Source organism: Drosophila suzukii, unplaced genomic scaffold, assembly GCF_043229965.1.
Source record: "Drosophila suzukii unplaced genomic scaffold, CBGP_Dsuzu_IsoJpt1.0 scf_28, whole genome shotgun sequence".
Classification (NCBI taxonomy): Eukaryota; Metazoa; Arthropoda; class Insecta; order Diptera; family Drosophilidae; genus Drosophila; species Drosophila suzukii.
Window position 1 is genome coordinate 177491 of NW_027255915.1, and position 25742 is coordinate 203232.

The 25742-nt window shown below is 41.2% G+C and overlaps 1 protein-coding gene across 1 annotated transcript; it reads right to left on the reverse strand.

Moving 5' to 3' along the window:
• Nucleotides 1-8763: 8763 nt before the first annotated feature.
• LOC139354831 (uncharacterized) lies at nt 8764-9725 on the reverse strand. The gene is made up of 2 exons (XM_070999074.1): nt 9647-9725; nt 8764-9559 (listed from the first exon to the last, which is right to left on the reverse strand). Exon 2 carries the CDS (start codon nt 9557-9559, stop codon nt 9134-9136), a length of 426 nt encoding a protein of 141 aa, XP_070855175.1. The 5' UTR covers nt 9647-9725; the 3' UTR covers nt 8764-9133.
• Nucleotides 9726-25742: the final 16017 nt, after the last annotated feature.

Genomic DNA, 25742 nt, shown 5'->3' on the forward strand with positions numbered 1-25742 from the left:
TAGCTGTATAGGAGTCGAAGGCCCTGAGGTCTGCTTGACTGTCCGAAAAGATGTAAGTGTCTGTGTCGTGATGTTCTGATGTATCCAGGAGGGACAAGGCTTCCTGGATTACCATGACTTCCGCTTGGAAAACACTGCAGTGATCTGGTAGGCGAAATGAGACCTTAATGTCCAGTTCTGGAGAGAATACTCCCCCACCTGTTTGGGCGTTTTCGATTTGGTGTGGAAGGTTTTCCCAGTCTGCACGGGTAGGTATGAAAATCTTGTACTTTATTTCGAAGTTGACTATGGGTGGGACGTAGTCTGTAATGCGTGGTATGGATATCTGGTTTGTTAGTATGCTAGAGCGACCGGTTGAGCCTGTTGTCCAGGCCGCTGCTTCGCGGATTCTCAGCGCAATGCAGAGCTCTGCGCTTCTTGGCATCTTGTGAGGGATCTAAAGGGAACAATTCTTTTCTAGGGAAGGACACCAGACGATGTTTCCGTAAAGATGAACGGGCCTGACTGTTGCTGATGCCCAGCTTTTAGCAAGTATGTCCAGGGGTTGAAGGCCGAGGATTGTGTTCAATGCTTCAGTGGCGGTGGGGCGGAGCGCCCCACTAATGCAGAGCTCTGTGCTTCTTGGCATCTTGCGAGGGATCTAAAGGAAACAATTCTTTTCTAGGGAAGGACACCAGACGATGTTTCCGTAAAGATGAACGGGCCTGACTATTGCAGTGTATAGTCAGTGAACTATTGCGGGGGAGAAACCCCACTTTTTCCCTATAGCTTTCTTCCAAGCGAAGAGTGCTATGGTCGCTTTACGTGTGCGGTCTGTGATGTTATCCGTCCAATTGAGTTTTTTATCAAGAATGACACCTAAGTACTTTGCCTGGTTGATAAGGGTTCGGCGCGTTTGGTGTAGTTTTGGGAGAGTAGACTTGGTATCTTATACTTCCTTGTGAATAGAACTAGTTCGGTCTTTTCTGGGTTAACTCCCAGTCTATATTCCAATATCCACCCAGAGAGGGTGGATAGGGCTACCTCCATCATATTGTAGAGTTTGAGGAAATTTTCCCTGCAGTAAGATAACCTCGTTGTCCGCGTAGGCTACCACTTTAGTGCCCGCCTCTTCTAGAAGTGATAGTAATTTTTTGACCACTATAACCCATAGAAGAGGTGAGAGTACACCCCCTTGCGGGGTTCCTTTACTGATAGTAATGGTCGAGTGTGCAGATCCCATAGTGGAGTACACTTCCCTGCTGGTAAGCATGGTGTGCATGAGATCAATGCCCAGTTCAGTCAGAGTACCAGTGATAGCCGTTGGGGTGAAGTTGTTGAAGGCACCTTCTTAGTCTAGAAAAGCTGCCAGAAATTATTCCTTGTTGCAGAAACCTTTCTCTATACAAGATACTAGGGAGTAAAGGGCGGTATCTGTTGATCTGCCTTTACGGTACGCATGTTGTGCTTTGGGGAGTAGGCTTGGGTTGGTAGTTAGTTTGATGTGGTAGTCAATTAGCCTTTCTAGGGTCTTCAACAAGAAGAAAGAGAGACTTATCGGGCGGAGGTACTTTGGTGTGATGTGGGAAGGTTTGCCAACCTTTGGTATAAATAATACTTTAACGTCCAGGCACCTGGATGGAATGTGGTTTAGTGATAGGAAGCCGTAAGATGGCTACCAGCTAAGAGAGGGATGTGTTAAGTGTCCGTTGTAGTTGGGCCGGGAAGAACCCATCAGGGAACGGGGATTTTAAGGGCTTAAAAGAGTTAATAACCCACTTGATGCGGGTCTCCCTATGAAGAGGTCCTCCACTGGTTGGGTGTTTTTAGGAATATGGGTGTCTAGCAGGAGCTCAGGAGCTCCTTGGCTGTTTTCCGTCCAGGTGTCACCATTGGTTTTTAGGTAGCCAATAGTTGCTGGAGATTTTGCTAAGATTCTTCTGAGTCTGGATGCCTCCGCGGTAGATTCTATGCTACTGCAGAAATTAGCCCATTCTCTTCGCTTCGATGTTCTTATTTCTTTTTTGCATAGGCTAAGCTTCGTATGGTATATGTTCCAGGAAGCTTCGCTGTTGTAATACTTAGCTCTATTGAAGTAAGTTCGGCTTAAAAGATTCGTCAGGGTTGTGTTCCACCAGGGCGGTTTGTCTAGAGGGAGGACAGTCTAGAGTTATTGTAAATTCGATGTACCGGTGGTCTGAGAATGAGTGTTCGACCCCCACATTCCACGATTCAAGCTGGCTAAGCAGGGGATCAGATATAAGTGTAATGTCTAAGACTTCCCTTCTATTTCCAGTGATAAAAGTTGTATATAGGTCTGATTGAAGGAGATAGTCATAGAGTAATTCACCCCTTTCGTTTGTGTTTGTACTTCCCCTTTGCGTGTGGTGTGAGTTAGCGTCCCCTCCCAGGATGAGTTACTGAGTGTGCGTGTATGAGTTGTTGTGTTATGGTGGTTGGTATCGGCCCGTTACGGTCGTGAGCCAGATAGAATGATGCTATGGTGTGGTGTGTGTGTGCGTTTAGCTCCAGTCTGAATAAGAAAAGCGCTAATGTGTGTCTTGGTAAGAATGCTGGTCCTGGATTTACCCTTACCCTTGATGTAGAATAGCTTTTGTTGGGGTTTTAATAAGCCACAGATGTTGTTACCAACAATCCATGACTCTTTGATGAGGAGGGCAGCAAATGCTGCCTTGCTGTGATGCAGATTAATCTGCAGAAACTGCACCATTTTTACCCTCCGCTTCCTCCACTATGTCCTGGAGTACAGTGCCCCCGGTCCGGTCGTGCCCTGTGTGCACAGCTGCTTCAGGCCTTCGGAGAGCTCTGAGTCAGTTGACACGTACCCCGTATGGTTGGCCTCCTCCTGTTCCAACTCGTCATCACTCGGGGGTTCGTAGAACGCGCAGGCAGCCAGGTTGTCTGCCGCTAGTTTATCCGTGTCGTAGATGCGGAGTTGCACATTGTCGAACCCATAGTGCAGCCGGTTCTGCTGCGCTCCGAGGGGTACAAAGCATGCCTCTTTAAGGAGGATCGCCACGATCATGGTGACGCGTTCGGTTTTCTCCACCTTAACCACTTTCCAAATATTTGTCGGAAGCTCTGGGTTGAACCTTGTGAGGAGGCTAAGAATAGGCCCTGGCTCACACCCTCGCTCTCTGTCGAGACGGGAAGTCTGCAACCTCGCAAGCCGTCAGCTTGGCCCCGGGGTAGACCTAGCCAACCTTGGTGATGGCAGCCTTGTAAAGTGCTGCCGATCTTTCTTCCTCACAGGCGATCAGCTTTACGTTCCCCTAGTTTTTTTTTTATATTTGTCGAGGAATCACTAGAACCTTCCCCTGTCGAGGAATCACTAGAACCTTCCTCTGCTTCAGGCTGCTCTTCGTGCTGCTCCAAACGGAAACGTTTTCTGGCGCGTGGCATCTTTTCAGTTTGGCTCTTCAAATACGAATGCTTTCCCTTACAGCTTGCGTCCCCTTTTCCTTTTTCGCCAGCGTCACTCGCTACTTTCTTCTACTCTCGTTCTCACATTCCAATACACACACTAATGAGAACTTCTCGTTATTCCTTTTTGATGCGGACACCTGCATCCTTCTATCTCGCTCACACCAGTGCACAGACTAACGTTGACAACAGAAACTATTGCCTCTATTTGAACAGCCAAAGGAACAGCACAGAAGGACATACATGAAAACGAATGGGAAGCGAAAGACAAATCAAAGTTAACAGTTGTTATAACTTTAATTGGCCAACTAATCTACGACACGGCCATCCTGACTTTCACACGTCCTCGTGTGTTTCCAACTTTTAAACATTACAAAATATTATCTCCCAATATTAAATAGAACTAGATATGTACCTTGAAGTTAAAGCAAAACAACTATATTTTCATTAATCAAAAGCCTTATAAACTATTAATCTGTGAATAACAAATCAAACTTAGCATTTTTGCTTTCTTAACATTTTTTTTCTCAATAACATTATTCTTTTAAATTCAAAAGTTATACAGAATTCTTAATTCTTAACTAGCAGATCGAACTTACACTTCCTCATACGTTAACAAAGGACAATATTTTTATTATTTTAAGCCTTGAGATCCGGACTACCATCAATTCAAACAATATTCATTTTCCATTTTCATTTGCTTCTCCAATAAGCAATCACATTAACAGTTTTCATTTTACTTAACAATTTAAGTCCTGTCTCAACCAACCGGCCAACATAGCACACAGCTGTCTCGACTATAAACAGATCGATTGATCAACCGGCCAACATAGCACACAGCTGTCTCGACTATAAACAGATCGATTGACCACACGGTTATCATTTACATTTTCTTATTTCATAAATCATCGCAGCCATCACCGGCTTGATCAACATCATCTTCATCCATGACCGCCTCGTCATGCTCTCTGGTAATCCCCTTCTCAGGCATTTTTCGTAAAAATTCGTGAGAATATTTGTAAGTTCGATTGCCCTTTAACGCTTTTAATTTATATCGATCGCCTGGTAATAGCTCAACAACTAAAAATGGGCCTCTAAACTTGGGGTCTAGTTTTGTCTGGTGTCGCTCCTCATTCTTGAGTAAGACATGATCCCCAACTTTATGCTTAACAATAGTGGCTTTATTCCGATCGAATCTTAATTTGTCATATTTGGAATTTTGTTCCATATTGTGCTTAGCTATATTTCTGATTAGATTTACATCAACTACACTTTCGTTTTCAGCAACGGGTACAAGACCAAATGGTCTAGCTTCTTTTCCAATTAGTAACTCTATTGGACTAACTTTCGTTACCCGATTAGGAGTGCAATTAAGAGCCAGTTGAATTTCATACAAAGCGTCCTGCCAAGATCCCTTGCCCGTTTCAACCGCAGTAAGCATAGATTTAAGAGTACTCATCACTCGTTCGACCTGGCCATTGGCCCGGCTGGCGCCAGTTGCGATGAAATGTAAATCTATCTTTTGCGCTGAGCAAAAGTCACGAAACACAGTACTAGCAAAGCTACGTCCCTGATCAGCTATCAAACGGGAAGGAACCCCAAAAATCGATACTAAAGACTTCACTGATTTGATGCAGCTTTCAGAGTCTAGTCTAGTGGTGTGAAACAAATGGACGAACTTAGAAAATGCATCTATTTGAACGACTATATATTCCTTTTGGTCATTTTTACCACTAAGCTTCCCTGTGATAACAATATGAACTGTATGAAACGGGACGCTCACTTTCGGAATGGGATGCAATTCAGCTTGTACCTTGCCAGTCGGAGGCTTAGATAACCTACAGGTAATGCAATTGTCAACGAATTTACGGACATACTTTGACATTTTGTCAAACCAATAGTACTCATACATTTTTGCAAGGGTCTTTTCCCAACCGAGATGCATAATTGCCTCGTGAACGTTGTTAACAGCAGACCACCTAAAGGGCTTTGGAATAATAGGAAGACAGTGAGTTTTCCCATGTCTTTGAATTTTCCTATATAGAGTACCACCACGTAACTCAAAGGTTTTCGCTATATCCTCAGGAAGTTCTTCATTGCGCAATTTGGACACGATAGATGATGTTTCTTCATCTCTTTGCTGCTCTGCCAGCAACCAGTTGTCGGTAATCTCTGTCAAGTTTATACGCTTTTCGGTTATACCTTTTGAATTTTTACGATCTTCCAACACTGGGTTTCGAGAGAGAAAGTCTACATGAGCCATTCGATCACCTGGTCTATACTCAATATCGAACTTAAAAACCTGCATATACGACCACCACCTTTGCACTCTAGGAGTTAACTCGGCTTTGGTTTTGGAAGCTTTGAGCGAATTACAGTCCGTATACACCGTAAATTGACGACCATGCAAGTAATGACGGAAATACTTCATGGAGACATATACTGCGAGCGTTTCCAACTCGTATGAGTGGTAGCGTGATTCGGCGGGGGAAGTCCTTTTGCTGAAATACTCGATCACTCGAGGCTTGTTCTCAATCCTGTGCAATAAAATGGCCCCATAACCATCAGCACTTGCGTCGGTGTGAAGCTCAATCGGAAAAAGTGGGTCGAATATAGTGAGCACGGGTTCATTGGTCAAGATAAAAATTACTCTTTGTCGTACTTGCTCGTAATCCGGGTTCCACTCAAACTATATGCTTTTGGAAGTTAAAGCATACAGAGGTTTCAACAATTGTGAGAACTGAGGGACAAATTGCCTAAAATAAGAAACGAGACCAATAAACTGTCTCAGCTGGGTCACAGACTGTGGGGGTGGCAGATCAGTCAATTCTTTTATTTTTTTTTGGATTTTTTTTGATATTAAAAGAAAATCCGGCTTTAGTTAGGGTTTGCAAAACTACCTCAAGTCTTTCTAAAGCTTCGTCTATGGTACCTGCTACTACCATAACGTCGTCCATGTAGACTACTACATACGAATGAACAAGATCACCTAAAGCACAATTTATAGCTCGTTGAAATACGGAAGGGGCATTCTTTAACCCAAATGGCATGGCAACAAACTCATACTGTCCGTCCGGAGTAACGAACGCTGTTCGTTCGATCGAATTCGGATGAATTGGGATTTGGTGAAATCCGCTTGCCATATCTATGCAGGTGAAAAACTTAGCACCACTTAGTCTACCTATCTGGTCCGAAATAAGTGGCAACGGATACTTGTCAGAAATAGTGTTCGAATTCAGTTCCCTATAATCAACACAGAGACGGTCAGTTCCATTTTTCTTCTTAACAAGAAGCATCGGGCTTGCAAAGGGGGAGGAACTTGGTCTTATAATGTTCGCATCCAACAGCTGTTTAATAGACATTCGCACTTGTTCTTTTTCTTCCACGCTCAATCTGTAAGGTCGTCTCTGAACTGTCTTGTTTGGATCAATCAGTCGAATCTCTAGCTGCCCCGTAGTTACGCGACTTTGTGGAATACTACTTATAAACGAACCAGAGTAATTTTGAAGCATTGATGTTAGCCTATCCTTATCTAAACCACTTAGATCGGTATCAACATTGGCCAAATCGGGAACACAGTCTGAAGTCAAGACAGGCAATACAGTTTTTTCATTAAACATTGAAAGTGAATTAGATGTAATTGTTACACCGATTCCCTGGCTCAAAATTTCTCTCCCAATCAAAGCATCATACTTGATATAACTATCTTGAACTGCATGAAAAAGAACTTCGAAGGAATGATCACAGATCAAAACCTTAGCCAATATCTGTAGGGTGCTATAAACCGTATTACTACCAATACCTCTTAAAATTACTACGTTATTTATTCTAGATCCAGACAGCTTTAGCGAGACGGCTTCCTTGATGAGCGAGCACTCGGCTCCTGAGTCAAAACAAAATTGGAACGACTCACCAAATTGTTGAAAAGTTCCAAGGGGCTCAAGTACGGTACACAGGTTGACATCTTTAACATAATCCCTCTTGACCGTCATTGAGCGTTCCTGACGATCCGGGCAAACAGTAGCCACATGCCCTTCCTTTCCACACTTAAAGCAGATTAGAGTCGAGCGATCTCTTCCTCCGTTATGTCCAGAATGTTGGTTAGCTAGTTGACTATGTCGCGGGGGCACACCAGACGAGCGACACTCTGCCTTCTTGTGACCCTCTTTTCCGCATTTGTGACATCTGATATTGAAGAATGGTCTTGTTTTCTTATTAGTCGGGGCCGACAAGACGTCGCCAGTACCGCGGCTCGGTCCAGCATCAAAAGAAAAGGCTTTCAACTCCTGTTGCAACTCGTTTCGAGAATTGACTTCTGTAGTAAAAGCCAAGCGTCGCAATCGCTTGTCCAATCCAGCCACGTGTGCCAAAGCAACAGAAACGGCAATTTGCATTACCGTCAGGGACTTCCACCTGGACATCAGGGACGTTACAACTCTGCTTCCATACAGCGACATAGATTCTCCCTCTGTTGGGCGACCATTCAGCAAATTCAACACAGTTGCAGCCAAGGTCTCCGTTCCGGCGAAATACTGCAAAAACAGTTCTCTGAACTGCGTCCATGTGATTCCAAGGTAGACCTTTTGTGCAAGCCAACAAGACGCGCTTCCTTGCAAGGACCGACTGAGAGCCATCACGAGAGCGCTGCCTTCTAGACTGTTTTCGGAAAGAATGTAATCCACCGTTGCACTCCATGATACTGCATCCGCGCTTCCACGATCAGGATTAAAGTTCGGAAGTACAACGGTAACTGCGTCCTTCGGGGCGCGCTGTACTGCTTTTAAAAGTTTCAAGAAAGTACGATTTTGTGATTCCAAAAGCAGCTTCAGATTATTTTCGCTTTCGGTTTGAGGCCTGGGCAATCCCACTTCTGATGTCGAGGAATCACTAGAACCTTCCCCTGCACCCAAAAAAAAATGATCATAGAAACTAAACTATTCGTACATTAAAACTAAACTATTGAGTGTCAAAAATATCTTGATAAGATGCGTATTAACCTTATGACACCGAAAGTATTAAACTGAAACTTTCGAAGTTATCAAAGTTAAACTAACGAGTATACAATTTATACTCACTCAGTGTACTGACATTTATGCTGATAGTTTACTTTTTATACTATTTAGTATAAAAGCTATCCTATGTAGTCTCCGTTTTATACTATTTCGTATACATATTATACTAATCTAGAGAGCCGTAGTATACTTTTTAAGCTATTTATCGAAATTGTTAGTATACATTTTATACTATTTCGTATAAAACTTATACGATTTCCCCGTTGCCTGTAGTATAAAATTTATACTATTTTGTTTTTCGTGGTATCCCAAACCCAATAAAATCAAGTTGTATGTTGTTTTTCTTTTATTACTATTTGACATATTATTTTGTTATTATTTCATAAATATTCATATTTTGCGCAACACAAAACTCATGTTTTTAGCTCCTTCGTGTTTTTTTTTATATTCCTTTACCTAACACGTATATACAGACTAAAATAAGTACAAGCAACAAGAGTAGGGGCCGTGATTGCGCGGTATCACCGCAAGGTATTGCTTAGCGCAATGGTAGCCACCTAGGCTGTAGCTTCTCTCCTCTCATTCTCGATGCGACGCAGCGTTCGCAGTACACTCGCTGCGTAGGCTGCCGTCGCTGGCCGAACCCTTGCCCCGGTGGTCTTCATCAGCATTTGGCGATCAGACCCGAAGCGGTGACATTAAAATGGGACATGCTGATCGTCCTCAACAATCCCACTGCCGGACTCTGGACAACCGTTCCCCGTGTCGTGTCCGAAGCGCTTAAGGAAGCTTCGGAAGCAACCATGTCCACTCAGCGCCTGCGTGAGGTAGAAATCTACCTGGCCGTGCTTCCTATTTACCCTTGCGTCCAGCGTCCAGCGTCCCTTGCTGGAGTTGTCCCAGGCTGCCTGCCAGTTGTCGACGCTCTGCATCCTGGCACTCCTCTTCACCTCGGTCTTGGTTCTGTGGCTCCCGCACCAGTTCACATAGGGGAACTTGGCCTGCAATGACGAGCGCTGCGTCGTCCGGAAGGCACTCGCTGTTCTGACAGCACAAAGGCGGTACGTCGAGTTCGTTAGCTCCTTCGCGTTATGCATCTGTACGCGTGCGCAAAGCACATGCATCTGAAAATACACAATACACACAAAATTTACCAACAGGGACAATATAATATTGATTTTTTTTAATTTTAGAACAAATATTTTACTTACATGTTGACTCGGCACAAAATTCACAAAAATGCGGGACCAAACTCACCGAGATAAATCATCACAATAATCATTAACGCGTCAAACAACGCCAACTCCGGTAGCATTTTCTGTGTTCGTATACTCGCTATTGTCCTGGTTTAACACCAAAATATATGTTCGAATATTCGCTATTGTCCTAGTTTCACACCATGAAAAACTATTTAATGTTCAGTATACTATTTATACTACTGAGTCTCACTCATATAATAATTGGTATAAGCTTAATACTATAAAGTGTTGGCATGAAACTATTTTGTAATAACTTGAAACTACATTTTCTTTATACTACATTAAGTTTTTGTTGAAACCAAAAGTATAAATTATAAACTAAATAGTCAAATATGACTAGTTTAAAAATAACACTACAGGTTTACGCTTTATACTCTTTGGTAGAGCACTTACACTACAAAGTATACAGTTGAAACTAATTAGTGTTGAGTTAATACTTACATTTTTATACTAACTTTAGTATACTTTTAACACAACGCTTATTAAGTGTATACTTTTGGTTTTTTTTTTGGGTGTGTCGAGGAATCACTAGAACCTTCCTCTGCTTCAGGCTGCTCTTCGTGCTGCTCCAAACGGAAACGTTTTCTGGCGCGTGGCATCTTTTCAGTTTGGCTCTTCAAATACGAATGCTTTCCCTTACAGCTTGCGTCCCCTTTTCTTTTTTCGCCAGCGTCACTCGCTACTTTCTTCTACTCTCGTTCTCGCATTCCAATACACACACTAATGAGAACTTCTCGTTATTCCTTTTTGATGCGGACACCTGCATCCTTCTATCTCGCTCACACCAGTGCACAGACTAACGTTGACAACAGAAACTATTGCCTCTATTTGAACAGCCAAAGGAACAGCACAGAAGGACATACATGAAAACGAATGGGAAGCGAAAGACAAATCCAACTTAACAGTTGTTATAACTTTAATTGGCCAACTAATCTACGACATATTAATGTATTACCTACACGTATATACAGACTAAAAATAAGTACAAGAACAGTATTGCTTCGCGCAACGGTAGCCACCTAGGCTGTAGCTTCTCTCCTCTCGTTATCGGTGCGACGCAGCTTTCGCTGCGTAAGCTGCCGTCGCTTCCCAATTCACCTCATACAGCAGCATGAGGGGCACAAAAGTTTCTGGCCGAACTCTTGCCCCGCTGGTCTCCATAAGTATTTGGCGGTCATAGCCAAAGCGGCGATATTCAAAGACGACATGCTGATCGTCCTCAACAATACCACTGTCGCACTCTGGGCAACCGTCCTTCGTGTCGTGTCCGAAGCGCTTAAGGAAGCTTCGGAAGCAACCATGCCCACTTAGCACCTGCGTGAGGTAAAAATCTACCTTGCCGTGCTTCCTATTTACCCATGGCTCTATGCTGGGGATGAGCTGGTGCGTCCAGCGACCCTTGCTGGAGTTGTCCCAGGCTGCCTGCCAGTTGTCCACGCTCTGCATCGTGGCACTCCTGTTCACCTCGGTCATGGTTTTGTGGTCCGCCTGCTCGCTTGCTAGAGCCGCTCGTATCTCCTTGGCCTCCCGCACCAGTTCACATAGAGGAACTTGGCCTGCAATGACAAGCGCTGCGTCGTCCGAGATCGTTCTAAAGGCATTCGATATTCTGACGGCACACAGGCGGTACGTCGAGTTAAAACCTCGCATGTAGCTGCTCACAGCCGTGGGCTCGGCCCACACTGGAGTAGCGTACAGCAACTGCGACTTGACAACGGTCGCGAGGAGCCTACGTCTGACCTGCTTCGGTCCCCTGGTGTTTAGCAGGATCCTGCAGAGCGATCCTGAGGTCTCACTTGCCTTTTTTTTTTACGTACTCTAAGTGTTCGCGGTTGGCGAGGGGGGTGTCCAGCATAACTCCCAGGTACCTTATGGCACGCTGAAACGGTATCGTTGTCCCTCCGATCTGGATATGCGTCGACTCCACTGCTTTCCTGCTTGAAATCAGCACCGCTTCTGTTTTGTGTGAGGCCAGCTCAAGGTTCGCCACAGAGAGCCACTTCTCCACTGCTCGAATTGCGCAGTTTGCAGCTGCTTCCACGGCAGCAACTTCCTTGGCCACCACAACCAGCGCGACATCATCTGCAAAGCCAACAAAATTGGTGCGGCTCGGCAGTGGGAGCTTCAGAACTCCGACATACATCGTGCCGGCTGTCACCTCGTAAGTCCTGGGGCCCACAGAGGTTTCTAGGACCAGCTCCCTTTTGCTGAAATAGCTGTGCACTACATTCAACAGGTATTCCAGGATGTTGAAGGACCGTAATGCCTCCAGTGTCCTCCCCCAATCTGCTGCAACTCCATCGGTCCCCGATGGCGGGGAAATGTTCCCCTGGTACCACCCCGCATCTGTGCAACGCCACTGTCGCAAGTGCCCGTCTAACCAGACCCCACCGGTTTCATGGGATCCTTCCGCTTTCATCGTTTTGGTCGATGCCGCCAATGATCTTTCGATCCTTTACCACTTCCGCAAAGGACCTCGACCATGTGCCGCGCCTTTCTTACTCGCTGGTTGCGCTGTCTCCATCGAACTCTCCCGCTTGTTGCTTTGGCTTGTGGTCAGCGCGATGTCCAAGTCTGGGATTGCCGCTTTTGCCCAGGCTAAGTCCTCTAGGATTTTTGGTTATCCTCCTTGGACGCTTGGTCCTCTCTTATGGGGTTGGTGGCCAGCCGTTTGAGGATGCGGAACGCCTTCTTCCGTTCAAGAGGCCCTGCCTGGTTAGGTGGTGTCCTCTTGAACTCCTTGGCCCTAGTGCTTACCACAAGATCAGCATTGGCACGCCCCTCAGGATGGACTGGCTGGTTAGCCGCTCCTACGCTGGCGGGAGATTTGGGCTGATGACTGTGGGGCCTCGCGGCTAGTCGGCTGCGTTGTTCGCTGGTTGGCAGGCGTAGAAATCGCGTGGACTTTTTATGAGTGCCGGACTCAAGATTTGGTTTGTGTATGTTCTTAGTATGTGTTGATCCATAATAGATCAAACAAAAACACCTCTTAACGAGGTAAAAAGTAGTGGCGAACGCGCCTTTAATTTCTGATATCAACAATTGTGACGAAAAAAGTATATTACATTCGATAAAATAAATGAACTGTATTAAATTTATGATTTCGGCCCGCAACAGTAATTATTTATTTACCTACACGTAATTTTTCTGTTGTAGCGTGTCGAATACATAAATTTAATATAGTTTATTTATTTTATCGAATGTAATAAAATTTATCGTCACAATTGTTGATATCAGACATTTTTGTTAAAGGCGCGTTCGCCACTACTTTTTACCTCGCTAAGATGTGTTTTTGTTTGATATCAGAAGTTTTTTTGCACAAGAGCTTAAGTACCTTAATACCATGACTAGGAGTCGTCCCCATGAATGTTAAACTTTTTAATAACAAGTTTTATCGCTTCAATTACCTATTTTAATAGCAAATGTTTGGAATCTCAAGGGCTGTATAGTTTCAGATTCCAAGAGACTTGTCGTTTCTTATATTTCCCGCCGAACTAGCGGGTTTTTCCAAAGTTGTAGGACAAATAGATCAATTTTCCTATTACGATAAGCTTCATGCAAGTAAAGGACCCTTAAACCAACAAACAAACAAACATATTTTCCGTTTGAAAAAATCTAATAAGAATAATTTTCATCAAATTGGTTTTTTTCTTGTTTATTCCAATAGGTATGAAATATTTCGTATACGGAGCTGAAACAAGTTGCACTTTTTATCGCTTAATAACTTCCAAACGGTTTTAGGGCAAAAAGTGTTTTATATCAAAAGGTGAAGAATCTCAAGGGCTATATGATTTGAAATTTAAAAAGAAATCGTTCGACTCAATTTTGAGAAAATAGTCAAAAAGTGGTTTTAAAAAATAACTTTTTGTCATAACTCGAAATCTATTCTATTCAGACAACTTTACTATGTGAAGGGTATTTAGCAAATTAAATTATCTTTTCATAGATATATAGCACGTTTCTGTAGCATTAGTTGTTAAGATACTATAAGCATTTAAAATATTCTTTTTTTTTGGATTTTCCGCTAAACTAGCTGGTTTTTTCAAAAGTCGTAGAACAAACGTTTTCTAATTCAAGCTACTTTATACACCCATAGTGTTTCCAAAACCCTAAAATTAAGATGGGATGCATACAAACCCACAAACAAAGGGACAAACATTTTCATTTTGGGAAGAAGAAGAAAATCTTGTTTTTTGAATTACGTTTGAACGGGACATCGGATTTCAACAAATGAGGTGTCATTCGACGCGTATTCTCAGTAAGAATAAAACTTACTAAGCAGCTGGCGGCTTTCATCCCGACCGTATCAAGCAGCTCCAATTTTTGTAAACTTTTACTTTTACGCTTTCACCGCTTTTTCTCCCAAACAAATCTATATTTCGAAAGTCTTGGTATACATTCTTCTTAGTTTTTGCGATACCTTCGCCACTACGTGTACTGCCGTCCACAGTGATCCCACGAGCTGCGGAGGAAGGACTGGTCCACCCCGGCAGAGATCCGCTGTACCCGGTTAAGGATGACTTAGATCAGGCGGTCGCCACTTGCCTGAGCCCACCGTTTGAAACTGAGTTATTCTTTGACTCGGGCTTCCAGCCAGATTGACCCTCGGCACGGTACGAGATACACCTTAGTCCAGCCTTAGGTGAGATGAATGTTGGGGGGATAGGGAAGAGGTATGTTTAGCGTGTGGGCAGGGGGGTGAGTGTAAGCTATTTGTCGGCGGCGGCAGCACAAGCCCGTAGTCGGTACTGCTACGGCGCAGATACCCGCTGACTGTCCGGCTATTTATTTACGCTTACTGTTGGGGGCTTAGCGGCTGCCGGGCATAACCAACTTCCACGCTTATTCATAGCTACCCTGGAGAGCCAGGGCGCTCGCTATCCTCATCCTGCGATCTGTTTGGTAGCCTTCAGCTCGGCGCCCTGCATGCCATATCACTAGCTCTTTGGCTGAACAGGTGGAGATACGCAAAAAGCAAAGCGAGATTGTAATGTAATTCTACCCGCGATCTCGAATTTTCTTATTACTGTACTTTGCATATACGTTTACAGGTTTTCTACCTATTGTTTTGTATAGCTTTACGGGCTGCGCATCTAATTGGGCAGAGATGGTTCCGCACAATTTTACCATTTTTATAAAGTATATATTTACATGAGTCGTTCTTCGCCCGAATAAAAAATTGGGAGATTTTATATATTTGTTGGTTATTCTTCTAATTGTATGTTACAGAATTGTTTAGAATAAAACCACGGTTTGCGTCTTAGAATTTACTGTTTGTGCATTAGGTGACGCAATCGCAAGTTGATGATGCGATCGCCACTTCTTTGTTTATGTTTACATAATTCGGTCTTATTAGATTTTGAGATCTTATTCGATTTTCACGTTTATTGAATTACGTCATTGTTGACGTTCGGACTGAATCAATTTTCTTTGTTTGTTTGCGTTGCGGGATCTCAAGCTTCTGTAACGTTTTCTGTTTGTTTGTGAACGGTTTCGTTCTTTAAACTGGTGGCCGTTGAGAAATCGCTGTGCAGACACGTCACTCCCCCATCACTTAGACAAAAATCATATGGTTATTTATGTGATTTTGGGGTATAGTTTTGGTATTTCTTGTAACTCTTGTGAGTTTTGTAACTCTTGTGTATCTATTGTTGGGTCGTCACCTTTTGTGTTATTGTATTTAATAAATATTCTTTTATGTATTTCTTTAAACTTATAAAGTAGGTACAGTAATATACTTAGTATTAAGAGACCCAGTGTTATAATTACAATTATTTTGTATATCTGGTTTTCTTTATTTTGTTCAAAAAATATTTCTTTTGCTTGTATGTATGATATTGGGTCTAATTTGGTGACATTTTTTCTTGTGTATATGCTTTGTGTGTAGTCAGAATTATAATTGCTTATGGATAAATCGTTAATTGCAATTGACCAATTGTGTATTTTGATCATATTGTTTCCTTCAATTACAATTTCATTTTTAATACAACTTTGATTTAGTATCGTTTTAGACAAATTCCATGTAACTATGATATTTGGTTAAACATAATAATTTGGGTAGTTAATAGCGTTTTTACTAGTATCTGTTTGATTAACAAGACCCAAAAGACATGCGTTGGTAACAGGTTTTTTGTTTCTTTGTTATACAAACTGTTTCTGTATACGTAATATTTGTTTTGGGTGTTATCTTGTAATATTTTATTATTTTCAACTGGATAAGGTAATATTTCGTATACGGAAAGTGCCTTTATTTCTCTGGGTATGTGGGATATAATTAAAATTTCGTTTGAATCTGACCTAGGCCAAGTTGAGATGGTTTATGTTCAGAAGTATCTCAGAATTAATGTTTGTCAAGTAGTCGTGTCTTAATAACTTTGGATTGAATATTCCTAAACTTGCTAACTGCATTCCCAATTCCAGGTCTTCATTGTGTTCTGCGAAATGTTCTAAATTAAAAACCAATAATTCAAGAATTTTTTGTTTTCGTAGTATTCCAAATGCTTCTTTATTATATCGATGCCTTTGTTAAATGTATCGATTATAGTATTTAGTTCGTTTACCTGTACACTGTTTTGAGCTATTACATTGATTTTTTCTTCTAGTTCTTCTTGATCATTATTATCTTATGTTCCATAAAGATATTTATAGGCAGTTCCTACAAAATTAGCTAATCCTCTTTTGTTTCTCCTAACAATTTTTAACCCATTCATTCCCCTTTGTAGTTTTTCTGTTAAACATTTAATCTGCATTATTTCCTTAAAGCCAATCGCTGGTGATAGCAAGTTTTTGCAAGTTTCTTCCGTTTTTGTAATGTTTATTGTGAGGCAATGGTATTCAAAACTATCTGGGATGTTGATTGTGTCGGTCATAAATAACAAATAGCCATTGTATGATTTTATAGGGTTAGTTTCTATAAATTCGTTGTTACCCATTGGCATCATTATTATTAACGTTGATGTCAGAAAGATGAAAGTCAAAGCGCTGGGTCTTGATCTGGGTCCTCCTGCAAATATTTACTTTTATTTACTTTTTTTTGTCTCTGGAAGTTTGTTTTGTAATGTTTTATTTTTCAACCTCTGTTAGTTTTCTCAAAATGATCATTATCTATTTGTTCTATATTTCCTGTCTTTTTATAAGGATTGTGTAATTTATGGGAGCCTTTCTAAATTCAATATTTACCTCAAAATGTTCTCGTTTTTTATTAAGTGGTTTTATTTTAGCTTCTTTTATAATTTGGTTATTATATGCAGGGGAACCTGCATAAATAAAAATATCAGCTGGTTTTCTACCTATTGCATTGTGTTTTATTTTATGATTGTAAGAATACAGTATTACTTCCATTTTCATAAGTTTATTTTCCCTTTATTGTCGCTGGTCTGGATCACACGCATTTTTTCGTTAATTGTTTTGTGTAATCTTTCTACATCTGATACTCCATTTTTACTGGTTGTTATCTGAATATTAACGTTTTCTGTGTCCAGCCAATTTCTAAGCGCTATACTCATAAAAGCACTATCCCTATCTGTTTTCAAGGTTCTGGCTTTTCCCATTAAATTAAATATTCGAAAAAGTCCTCTTATAACTTTTATCCAGTCCTTTCCGTTTAATTCAATTGCGGTTCCAAATTTTGAGTATAAATCAATACAAGTTAGGTAATGTTGATTTTTGATCGTGTAAATATCTGCGACGTAAATTTCCCTACAAAATTCTGTTTCTGGAATTGTTTTTAATAAAAGCGATGCTTTTCTATGTTCGGTTTTGGCTTGGTGACGTTACACTCATTAATTAAATTCTGAATTAAATTTTGGTAGTCGGATAATAATAGGATTCTTTGAAAAGCCTTACCATTTTTTCAATTCCTGAGTGCAATAGTTTTTCGTGGTTGCTAACAATAATTTCTTTAAATTCAGCTTAAGTTTTTATGTCCTGTAATTTAACTATTGCTCTTACAATTTTTGAAGTAGAGTTCATGACCTGTTTAAAAGCTTGTTGAATGATTTCAGAATCAGAGTCGTGTTCGATGTATGGTGCACTTGACTTGGTACAAAAGTGTTTGAAAACATTATTTGAAACATTATTTTAATCTTGACTTTTTAAAATAATTTTCACTTTCTTCACCTTCTGTATTGCTTCGAATCAATTGTACCTGCCTTGTACCCTGTTTTTCAGTAATTGTTATTAAATTTTTATTATCTTCTTCAGCGCTATGTGCTGTTGCTTTGTTACTGCCATAGTAATTTTGTTTCTTGAAAATGCATCGGCTACGTAATTTTGCCTTCCTTCTAAATATTTTATTTCGAAGTCATAGTCGCCTAACCTTATCTTCCATCTTCGCAGTTTCATATTAGGTTCTTTGATATTGTTTAGCCAGACTAACGGCTTACTTACTCTCAAATCTTCTTAATATCTCAAATCTTCTTTTGAACAAATATGGTCTTAAGGTTTTTGTCGCCCATACTTTTAGCTTATAATTCTTTTTCAACTGTACTATAGTTTTCTTCATGTGCAATTAGAGTCCTACTAATGTAACTGATTGGTTTGTTATCCTGAAAAAGAACTCCTCCTAATGCAAAATATGCATCAGTAGTTAATTGAAACCTTTTTCAAAATCTGGACACATCAGAATGGGGTCGTTTATGATAAGTTGTTTTAATATATCGAATGCTGCAATAAATGCATCATCTTTGAATGTCACTTTAGAACCAGCTTTTAAACATTTAGTTAAACGCTTTGAAATATCTACGAAGTTTGGAATGAATTTTCTGTAATAACCGCAAAGACCAAGAAATGATTTTATTTCATTTAGAGTTTTGGGAATTGAAAATTTATTGATTGCCGTAACCTTTTCTGGATTTGCCATTACACAGTTTGGTCCAACTATGTGTCCCAAAACTTCTGTTTCTTTTGTCTAAAATTGACATTTGTCTAGTTCTAATTTAAGATTAGCGTTTTTAAGTTTTTTAAAAAGGATTTTTAATGAAGTAAGGTGTTCGTCAAGAGACGTAGAGAAAGCAAATACGTCGTCCAAGTATACAAGGCAATGCTTGTTTATTAATTCATGCATCGCTCAAAAGTTGCAGGTGCATTTTTTAATCCGAATGGCATTCGTGTTTACATGTAGTGTCCGTTCTTTGTGGAAAAGGCTGTTTTGTTTATGGAATTTTTGTCCATTTCGATTTGGTGACACCGTCCTAGCTTGCCTAGTATTTCGTCCATATTGGGAATGGGAAATTTATCACTAATAGTGATCTCATCTAAGCCCCTATAGTCTACTATAAGTCTAAATTTTTGATTACCTGAAGCTTCCTTCTTTTTTGGTATTATCCACAAAGGACTGCAATAATGTGACTGGCTGTGCCTAATTATTCCTTGCTTTAACATATCCTGTATTTGAGACTCAACTTCTTTTTCAAATGAAAAAGAATACCCACACGGTTTTTTATAAATTGGATTTTCATGATGCGTTTTTATTTCATGCTCAACAACATTCGTAAAGGTCAAATTTTCATCATCACGATATTGAATGCATTTATATTGGCTTATTAATTTTAATAATTTAACTTTTTCTTCTTCAGTTAAGTGTTCTAAACGATAATTTTTTCCCTCTGCTAATTCATTTTGAACAGCATAATTTATTTCATCAGTATAATTTTTAGATTTTAGCAATGCCTCAAAATCATTTATTTGTGTTGAATTTTTCAAACTAATGTTTTTGTGTAGAAAAAATGCGCCCACTAATAGTAGTGAGATTATTTAAATAATCAACATTTGCCTTGTTTGCCTCTAGTAACTTTCGTCGTATGTTCGTACGTTCGTATGCCATAATTGGAAGAAAAGGCGTGAATATAAAATATTTGTTCTTGAGTAAATAAACTATTAGGTGCAACTTTTACAAATTCATTTAGTTCATAATGATCTGTCATAGAGCGTATAATTGTCGTATCTTTATATATGCTCCCGTTAAGAAAATTCTTTTCCATTAAGTTAATTGATGAACCGATATCGACGAGGCATCGATAAATATGATTATTTATAGTTATTTCTATGTATGAAATTGGTCCGAGGCTTGCATTGAAAAATTTTCATTTTCATCATCTTCTTCTTTGTACTCTTTATTTTGTAAATAATTTTCATCTACTTGCATTCTTGATTGTCCACTATTACTTTCTCTGACTCTCTTTTGTGCTTGGTTGGGTACTGAGCCCGATCGTCCACTTGGCTGTTGGCTTTGATTTATTGTATTATTTTGCTGTCCCTGAATTAAATTTCTTCGAAACTCTTGGTAACTTCCCCTATTTTGATCAAAAGTATTATTTCTGTTATTCGATTGGAACCTATAATTTTGTGGGACCATTCTTTGGGGTTGTTTGGGGTGTGGTTGAATTGAAAGAGCTGGGCCAGGATTAAATTGATGGGTGTTGTACAAATTAGTGTAAGGGTAGGGGTTACGTGTATAATTTGTTTGTTGTTGCTTTTGAATTTTATTAACATTGATGTTATAATGTTTTAAATTTTCATTTTCTTCGTATAGCCCTTCTTGCTGAGCCGCTTGTTTCAGTTTAATTACTGTTTAAATATCGCTTCTTGCTAATATCATAAAAATTCTGTCAGGTAACTTTCGTTGTATTAGGCTTTTTGTAGTCCTAAACATTGCTTCTGTGTACAATATTAATTCATTTGGATTTCCCTCAAGTTCTAATTCGTTGCTTATAACTAACTGTTTGAACTTGATCTCATTACAAAATTTTTTTTTGTACTCGTCGATTAGGGCTGCTCTAACATCTAGCCAGTTGTTACTTGTAGAACTTGCAGAATCCTCTGAGCATCACCGGTGATTAGAAGTTCAATTGCTCCAAGTATAACGCTTGTCTGTGGATCATTGGTTGTAGGATACAGACGTAAAAGGTAGTTAACTCTTCTGACATAGGTTCCTAGGCGGATGGATCTCCTTCAAACGTTGGAATATTCCGGACCTGGGACAAAAGCTGATTTAAGTTTTGCACCGTCAATGGGTTGGGTGCCACCCCAATTTGTGGTTGCCATTGAGCTGGTGGTTGTTGCTCCATTTTATTGTGTTTAGTTAAATTCCGCTCAACTTCATCACTGACCGAATTGGATTTATTCAGTAGTCGATTGAAATATAAATTATTTCTATATTTTTTACCAATGCCTTTAATTTGCACTTATGTTCTTTTGAGGATCTCTTAGTTGCACTTCCGAGCTAGTCGATTAAATTGCTTAATTGTTTTTATTCTTTATTAGAACGTGTTACGTGGGCATATTAGTGCCCGAGTCCTGACAGGGACTTGGGCCGAGGGAGAGGCGTCCGATGTTCAGGCACCATTTGCCGGCATAAGCAACGTCGTATTCGGGTCGTGGGATCTTGGCAAGCCTCTCTCCTCTCCAACATAACGAGAATAAATATTTTATGTCATTGTTCTTAACCTACTCCACTTCTCGCGTCAGCACACCCCCCTTAATAAAGCTCTAGCACTTCATGTTTCGATATTCTTTTAAATTACAAATTTATTAGGTAATATTTATATCGGCGTTCGGCGCGGAAGAGTAACATAATGTTGGCTAATTCATATGGAAATTAAATTAGTTGACAATTACTTTTGTTAGCGGAGAGTATCGAATTTACCAACTGTGAAGACGCACATATCAGCAAAATGCTGACCATTCACGACTACAAACGTCGCTCAGAGGGCTCTTGCAATTGTCATACAATTACAAGGCTGATACTCGCCGCTGAAAAATTAACATTTAATTATTATATATATAAAAATGTAAAATGTATAAAAAGAGGAATGTAGATCTAAATGATTATATATGATTAATTATTACATATGAATATTATTATACGTATTCCTAAAAGATTAATTCTTGGTATTAACTAAACGGAGAGGACAACGGTGGAGACAATAACTGCCTTTTCGGACTTGTTACAGTGGACAAGTGATGAAAAATCTAGACGGAAGGTCTCAAAATAAAAGTACTCTAATTCACTCACTGTTATTGGTAGTTTTGCTTTGGATAACAAGTATAGAACTCTTATGTTAAACTGTGGATCATGGTTTATAGTCTTTGCTAAAGCTTCTGAAGTGATCATGGTGCACTAATATATATGTATAATTATTTATAAGAAAGGGACCCTGTTCCGACAAACTTACCCTCCTTTTAATCCTGGGCGATGAGATCGCGACGCTCCGGATCCTGGTCTTTGGGAGATGTTATAATTGGTTTATATATAAATATATAAGTGAAAGATTTGATGGTGGTTCATAAAACATAACACAAAAACAAGGAAGAACGCTATAGTCGAGTACCTCGACTATCAGATACCCGTTACTCAGCTAAATAGAGATATGCAAGTAGCAAAGCGAGATTAAAATGCGCAACCTACCGGCGGTAAACAGATTAAAGCGTTATGGGCGTTAGAGTGGGCGTGGCAAATTTTTTTTTTTGGACCAATCGATAGGTTTTGACGAGACCAATACATTTCAGCTAAAATTTTTTATCTAGCATAAAAATTGTGGGCGTCACAGATTTTCGCGGTTTGTGGGCGTTAGAGTGGGCGCGGCATAATCGCGTAACAAACTTAAGCTGCGTATAAGGCTACGGAATCTAAATCTGAAATCCCAATTCTCTATCTTTGATAGTTTCCGAGATATCCACGTTCATATTTACGATTTTTTGAAGTTTGTGGGCGGTTTATGGGCGTTAGGGTGGGCGTGGCAAACTTCTTTTTGGGTCAATCGATAGGTATTGATGAGAACATTACATTTCAGTTAAAATTTTTATTATAGCATCAAAACTGTAGGAGCCAAAGTTTTGGGCGGTTTGTGGGCGTTAGAGTGGGCGTGGCATTCTACTGAAACAAACTTGCGCTGCGTAAGAAGCTCAGGAATCTGCACGCCAAATCTCAATAGCCTAGCTCCCATAGTTTCCGAGATCTCAGCGTTCATCCGGACAGACAGACGGGCAGAAGGACATGGCTAGATCGACTCGGCTAGTGATCCTGATCAAGTATATATATTCTTTATGGGGTCGGAAACGCTTCCTTCTGCCTGTTACATACTTTCCGACGAATCTAGTATACCCTTTTACTCTACAAGTAACGGGTATAATTACGTTACACAAAAAAAAATAAGACCATCGCTGTATAGATATGTATGTATGTATGCATCGTATGAGAGTTCCACTGCGGCACACGTCAGTTCCAATGCTCGGGCTGGGGCTGGTCGGTGCAGCTCCAATTTCTTGTTCAGCGTATTTATTTGGGGGTTCTGTTTAGACTTGCATTCAGAAATACATGTACTCGCAAATTGTTTGTAATTGTTTTTAGCGATTAACTTTTTGTTTATAATTTTGGAATGCAATTTATTCGCATTTTATTGTTTCTATTGTCTTTTGGCTGTTTCACTTCAGTGCAACTGCTCTGCTTATGCTCTGAAGTGGGTCACCACTTTCTCCAGGGCATGATGTTGGTCGCGGCGTCTCTGAACAGAGCGCTTGTAGATCTAAACCACCTTAAGGATCACCAGAACCAGGAGTAGTCCAACGATTAGCTTCAAGGTCTTGTTGACATCTTGAATATCGTCCTTGTGGTCAACGATCTCTACGGTGTTAAACACATTGGCGGTGCTGCCGACCACTTTAGACGTTTTGTTGCCCATCTTGGGGTCCTTAAGCCATGCACTTGCTTCACTAGTTCTTTTCGTCCTTCGGAATTTTGCAGGTTGACTTCCTTCAGAATGTGATCGATCGCAGGACCGGTAATCAGGTCGTTCTCCTGGGTGAAGTTGATCCTAGGAAAACGGTCAAGACATCTTTCTGGACACCAGCCTTCTTCCAGTCGTGGTCTGTGTTGATGGGAGTTGTACTTCTAGACCACTGTCAAGGAGATCAGAACAATTTCTGTCTGTCTTCTCTATTTGGCTGGGGTCTTTTATACCGGACTAGAGCTTTCGCTAGCCCCCCATATTGGATGAATTAACTAGGTGTTCCCACCTAGGGGTACTGTTTCTCCATTTCCCCTGTCTTAGGAGTCAACGGCCGGCTGGTGCACTTTGCTACCTTACTGGAGTACGGTTACGAGCAGGTCGATCGTGGTCGTTGTTCTGGCCACGCCACACCCGTGAGTTGTCGAATTGTATTTCTGTTTTGCCCTTATCAATCTGAGTGTGGATAGTCATTAGCGGCCCCTACCCTCAACTTAAGACAGTTTTTTTGCAGGGGTTAATCTTTGTATGGGGGAGGGCGTATGTAACAAACGTTTGTTTGCATTGCGAGATCTCAAGCTTCTGTAACGTTTTTAATCAAAGCCGAAATTGGCGATTCTATTTGTTTGTGAACGGTTTCGTTCTTTGAACTGGTGGCCGTTGAGAAATCGCAGTGCAGACACGTCACTATATGTATATTAGAATTATTTTGATTGTTGCACCGGATGTCTTCCGCGTCAGCTGGTCGTCGCCGGTTTGACTACGCTGACACTCCTTCGTAGGCGAAAGGGACGGAGCAGCCCCTCGCGCTGTTAGCTTCATTGCCGTGTTAATAAAAGAGGAGAGCTTCACCGAAACAGGGAAAGCCGTTTAGAATCATGTTGAATGAACGCTTTAGTATCAACCATGCCCTGGCATATTTAACTGCTGTCGCGCCATATAAATTGGGTGTAGCGTTAACGAAGCGAGCAAACGACAGAAAAAGTTCCCTACAATACTTATGCTAATGCTAATTATTTTTTAAATAATAATGAGATAAACTTTGAAACCAATTCGCGGACCCTAAAACGAAGTTTAAAAAAATTTTTTTTTGGTATACATTAAATACCTTAAAGGACCTTAAAAATTTCCATACAAATGTGGACCGCCCTAGTGAACACTTGTCAAGGTCGCCATGCAGTAAAAAGATGTCCTCTTTATTTATTTGAATAATCTTTTATTATATTTGGAGCAGCAAAGATGCCGCTACCAACGTTCAGTTGTTTCTGTTCATACATTTTCCCATAGGTTCTAAGTAAGCCTAAGTCTCGTAACTGCGCTGCCCACAGTTGGACAGCAGAGAGACGGCTATGTATATCTTATATATTATATATAAGTTAAGTCCTTCCCGAGGGGCCTCGTATGTCCCCGGGAAGGACCGACTTAATACCTAGACATTCCGGTGTACTCGTGCAGTCCCAAGCGTAGCTCGTTCTTCCCAATCGGTAGAGTTGCCCTTGTATGTGTTAGTGCTCCTCCCAACGAATAGCGTCGGCCTTTAGAGTTCGTTATAATTATTCTTTTTAATAAATCTAAGCTGGTAAGTCGTCTTGGTTCGCCGGTCCAATTGGCTCTGCCCCAGTCTTCTGCTCCGACACCTGCCAGAGCCCGGTGAGTGCGGTCCCAGCGGCGACGTCGGCGTCAGCGTCAGCGGCCGGCTGAAGTTTTGCAGACCTTGCAGTTCTCACCGTGCTCCACTTGCACGGTGAGCGGTCAGCGTTCCCGAGCCAGGCCAGCGGATGTCGTTGTGCTGACTCGGCACGGGGTGCGGGGGGGCAGGTAGGTCAGCGCCCGGCCGGCGCATGTTGCCGCACTGAGTCGCCATCGCGGCGGGGGGAAGGGGAAGCCGGCCGGTCAGCCCTCTTCTATTTATTAGGTGGGCTGCCAGCCCTCTGTTGTTAACTCTTTCCCCTCCGAAAATCTGCGTCCCGCAGATCAGCAACTCTTCACGGGGGCCGCACCGGTGGTGTGCGCCTCCAGTTCGACGATGCCTCGATGCGTTGGGATGCCCTTGGTGGAGGTTATTTTTCTCCATACGATGTACAATAACAAGGCGAACACGAGGATCATCACTGCTTCTGTTAGGATTGAGAATAGAAAATTGTTAGATACTGCCGACAGCTTTCTTAAGTTCTGCAAGCTAAAATCATGAACATATTTTAGCGAGAGCTGGTATCCAGTGGCGGTTACTTTGCTCAGTACGGCCGGCATGGCCATCACATGCGTTGTCGAGTAGCTGCTGTAAGACATATTCCCGATGTGGACGGTCTCGTTGTCGTACTGAA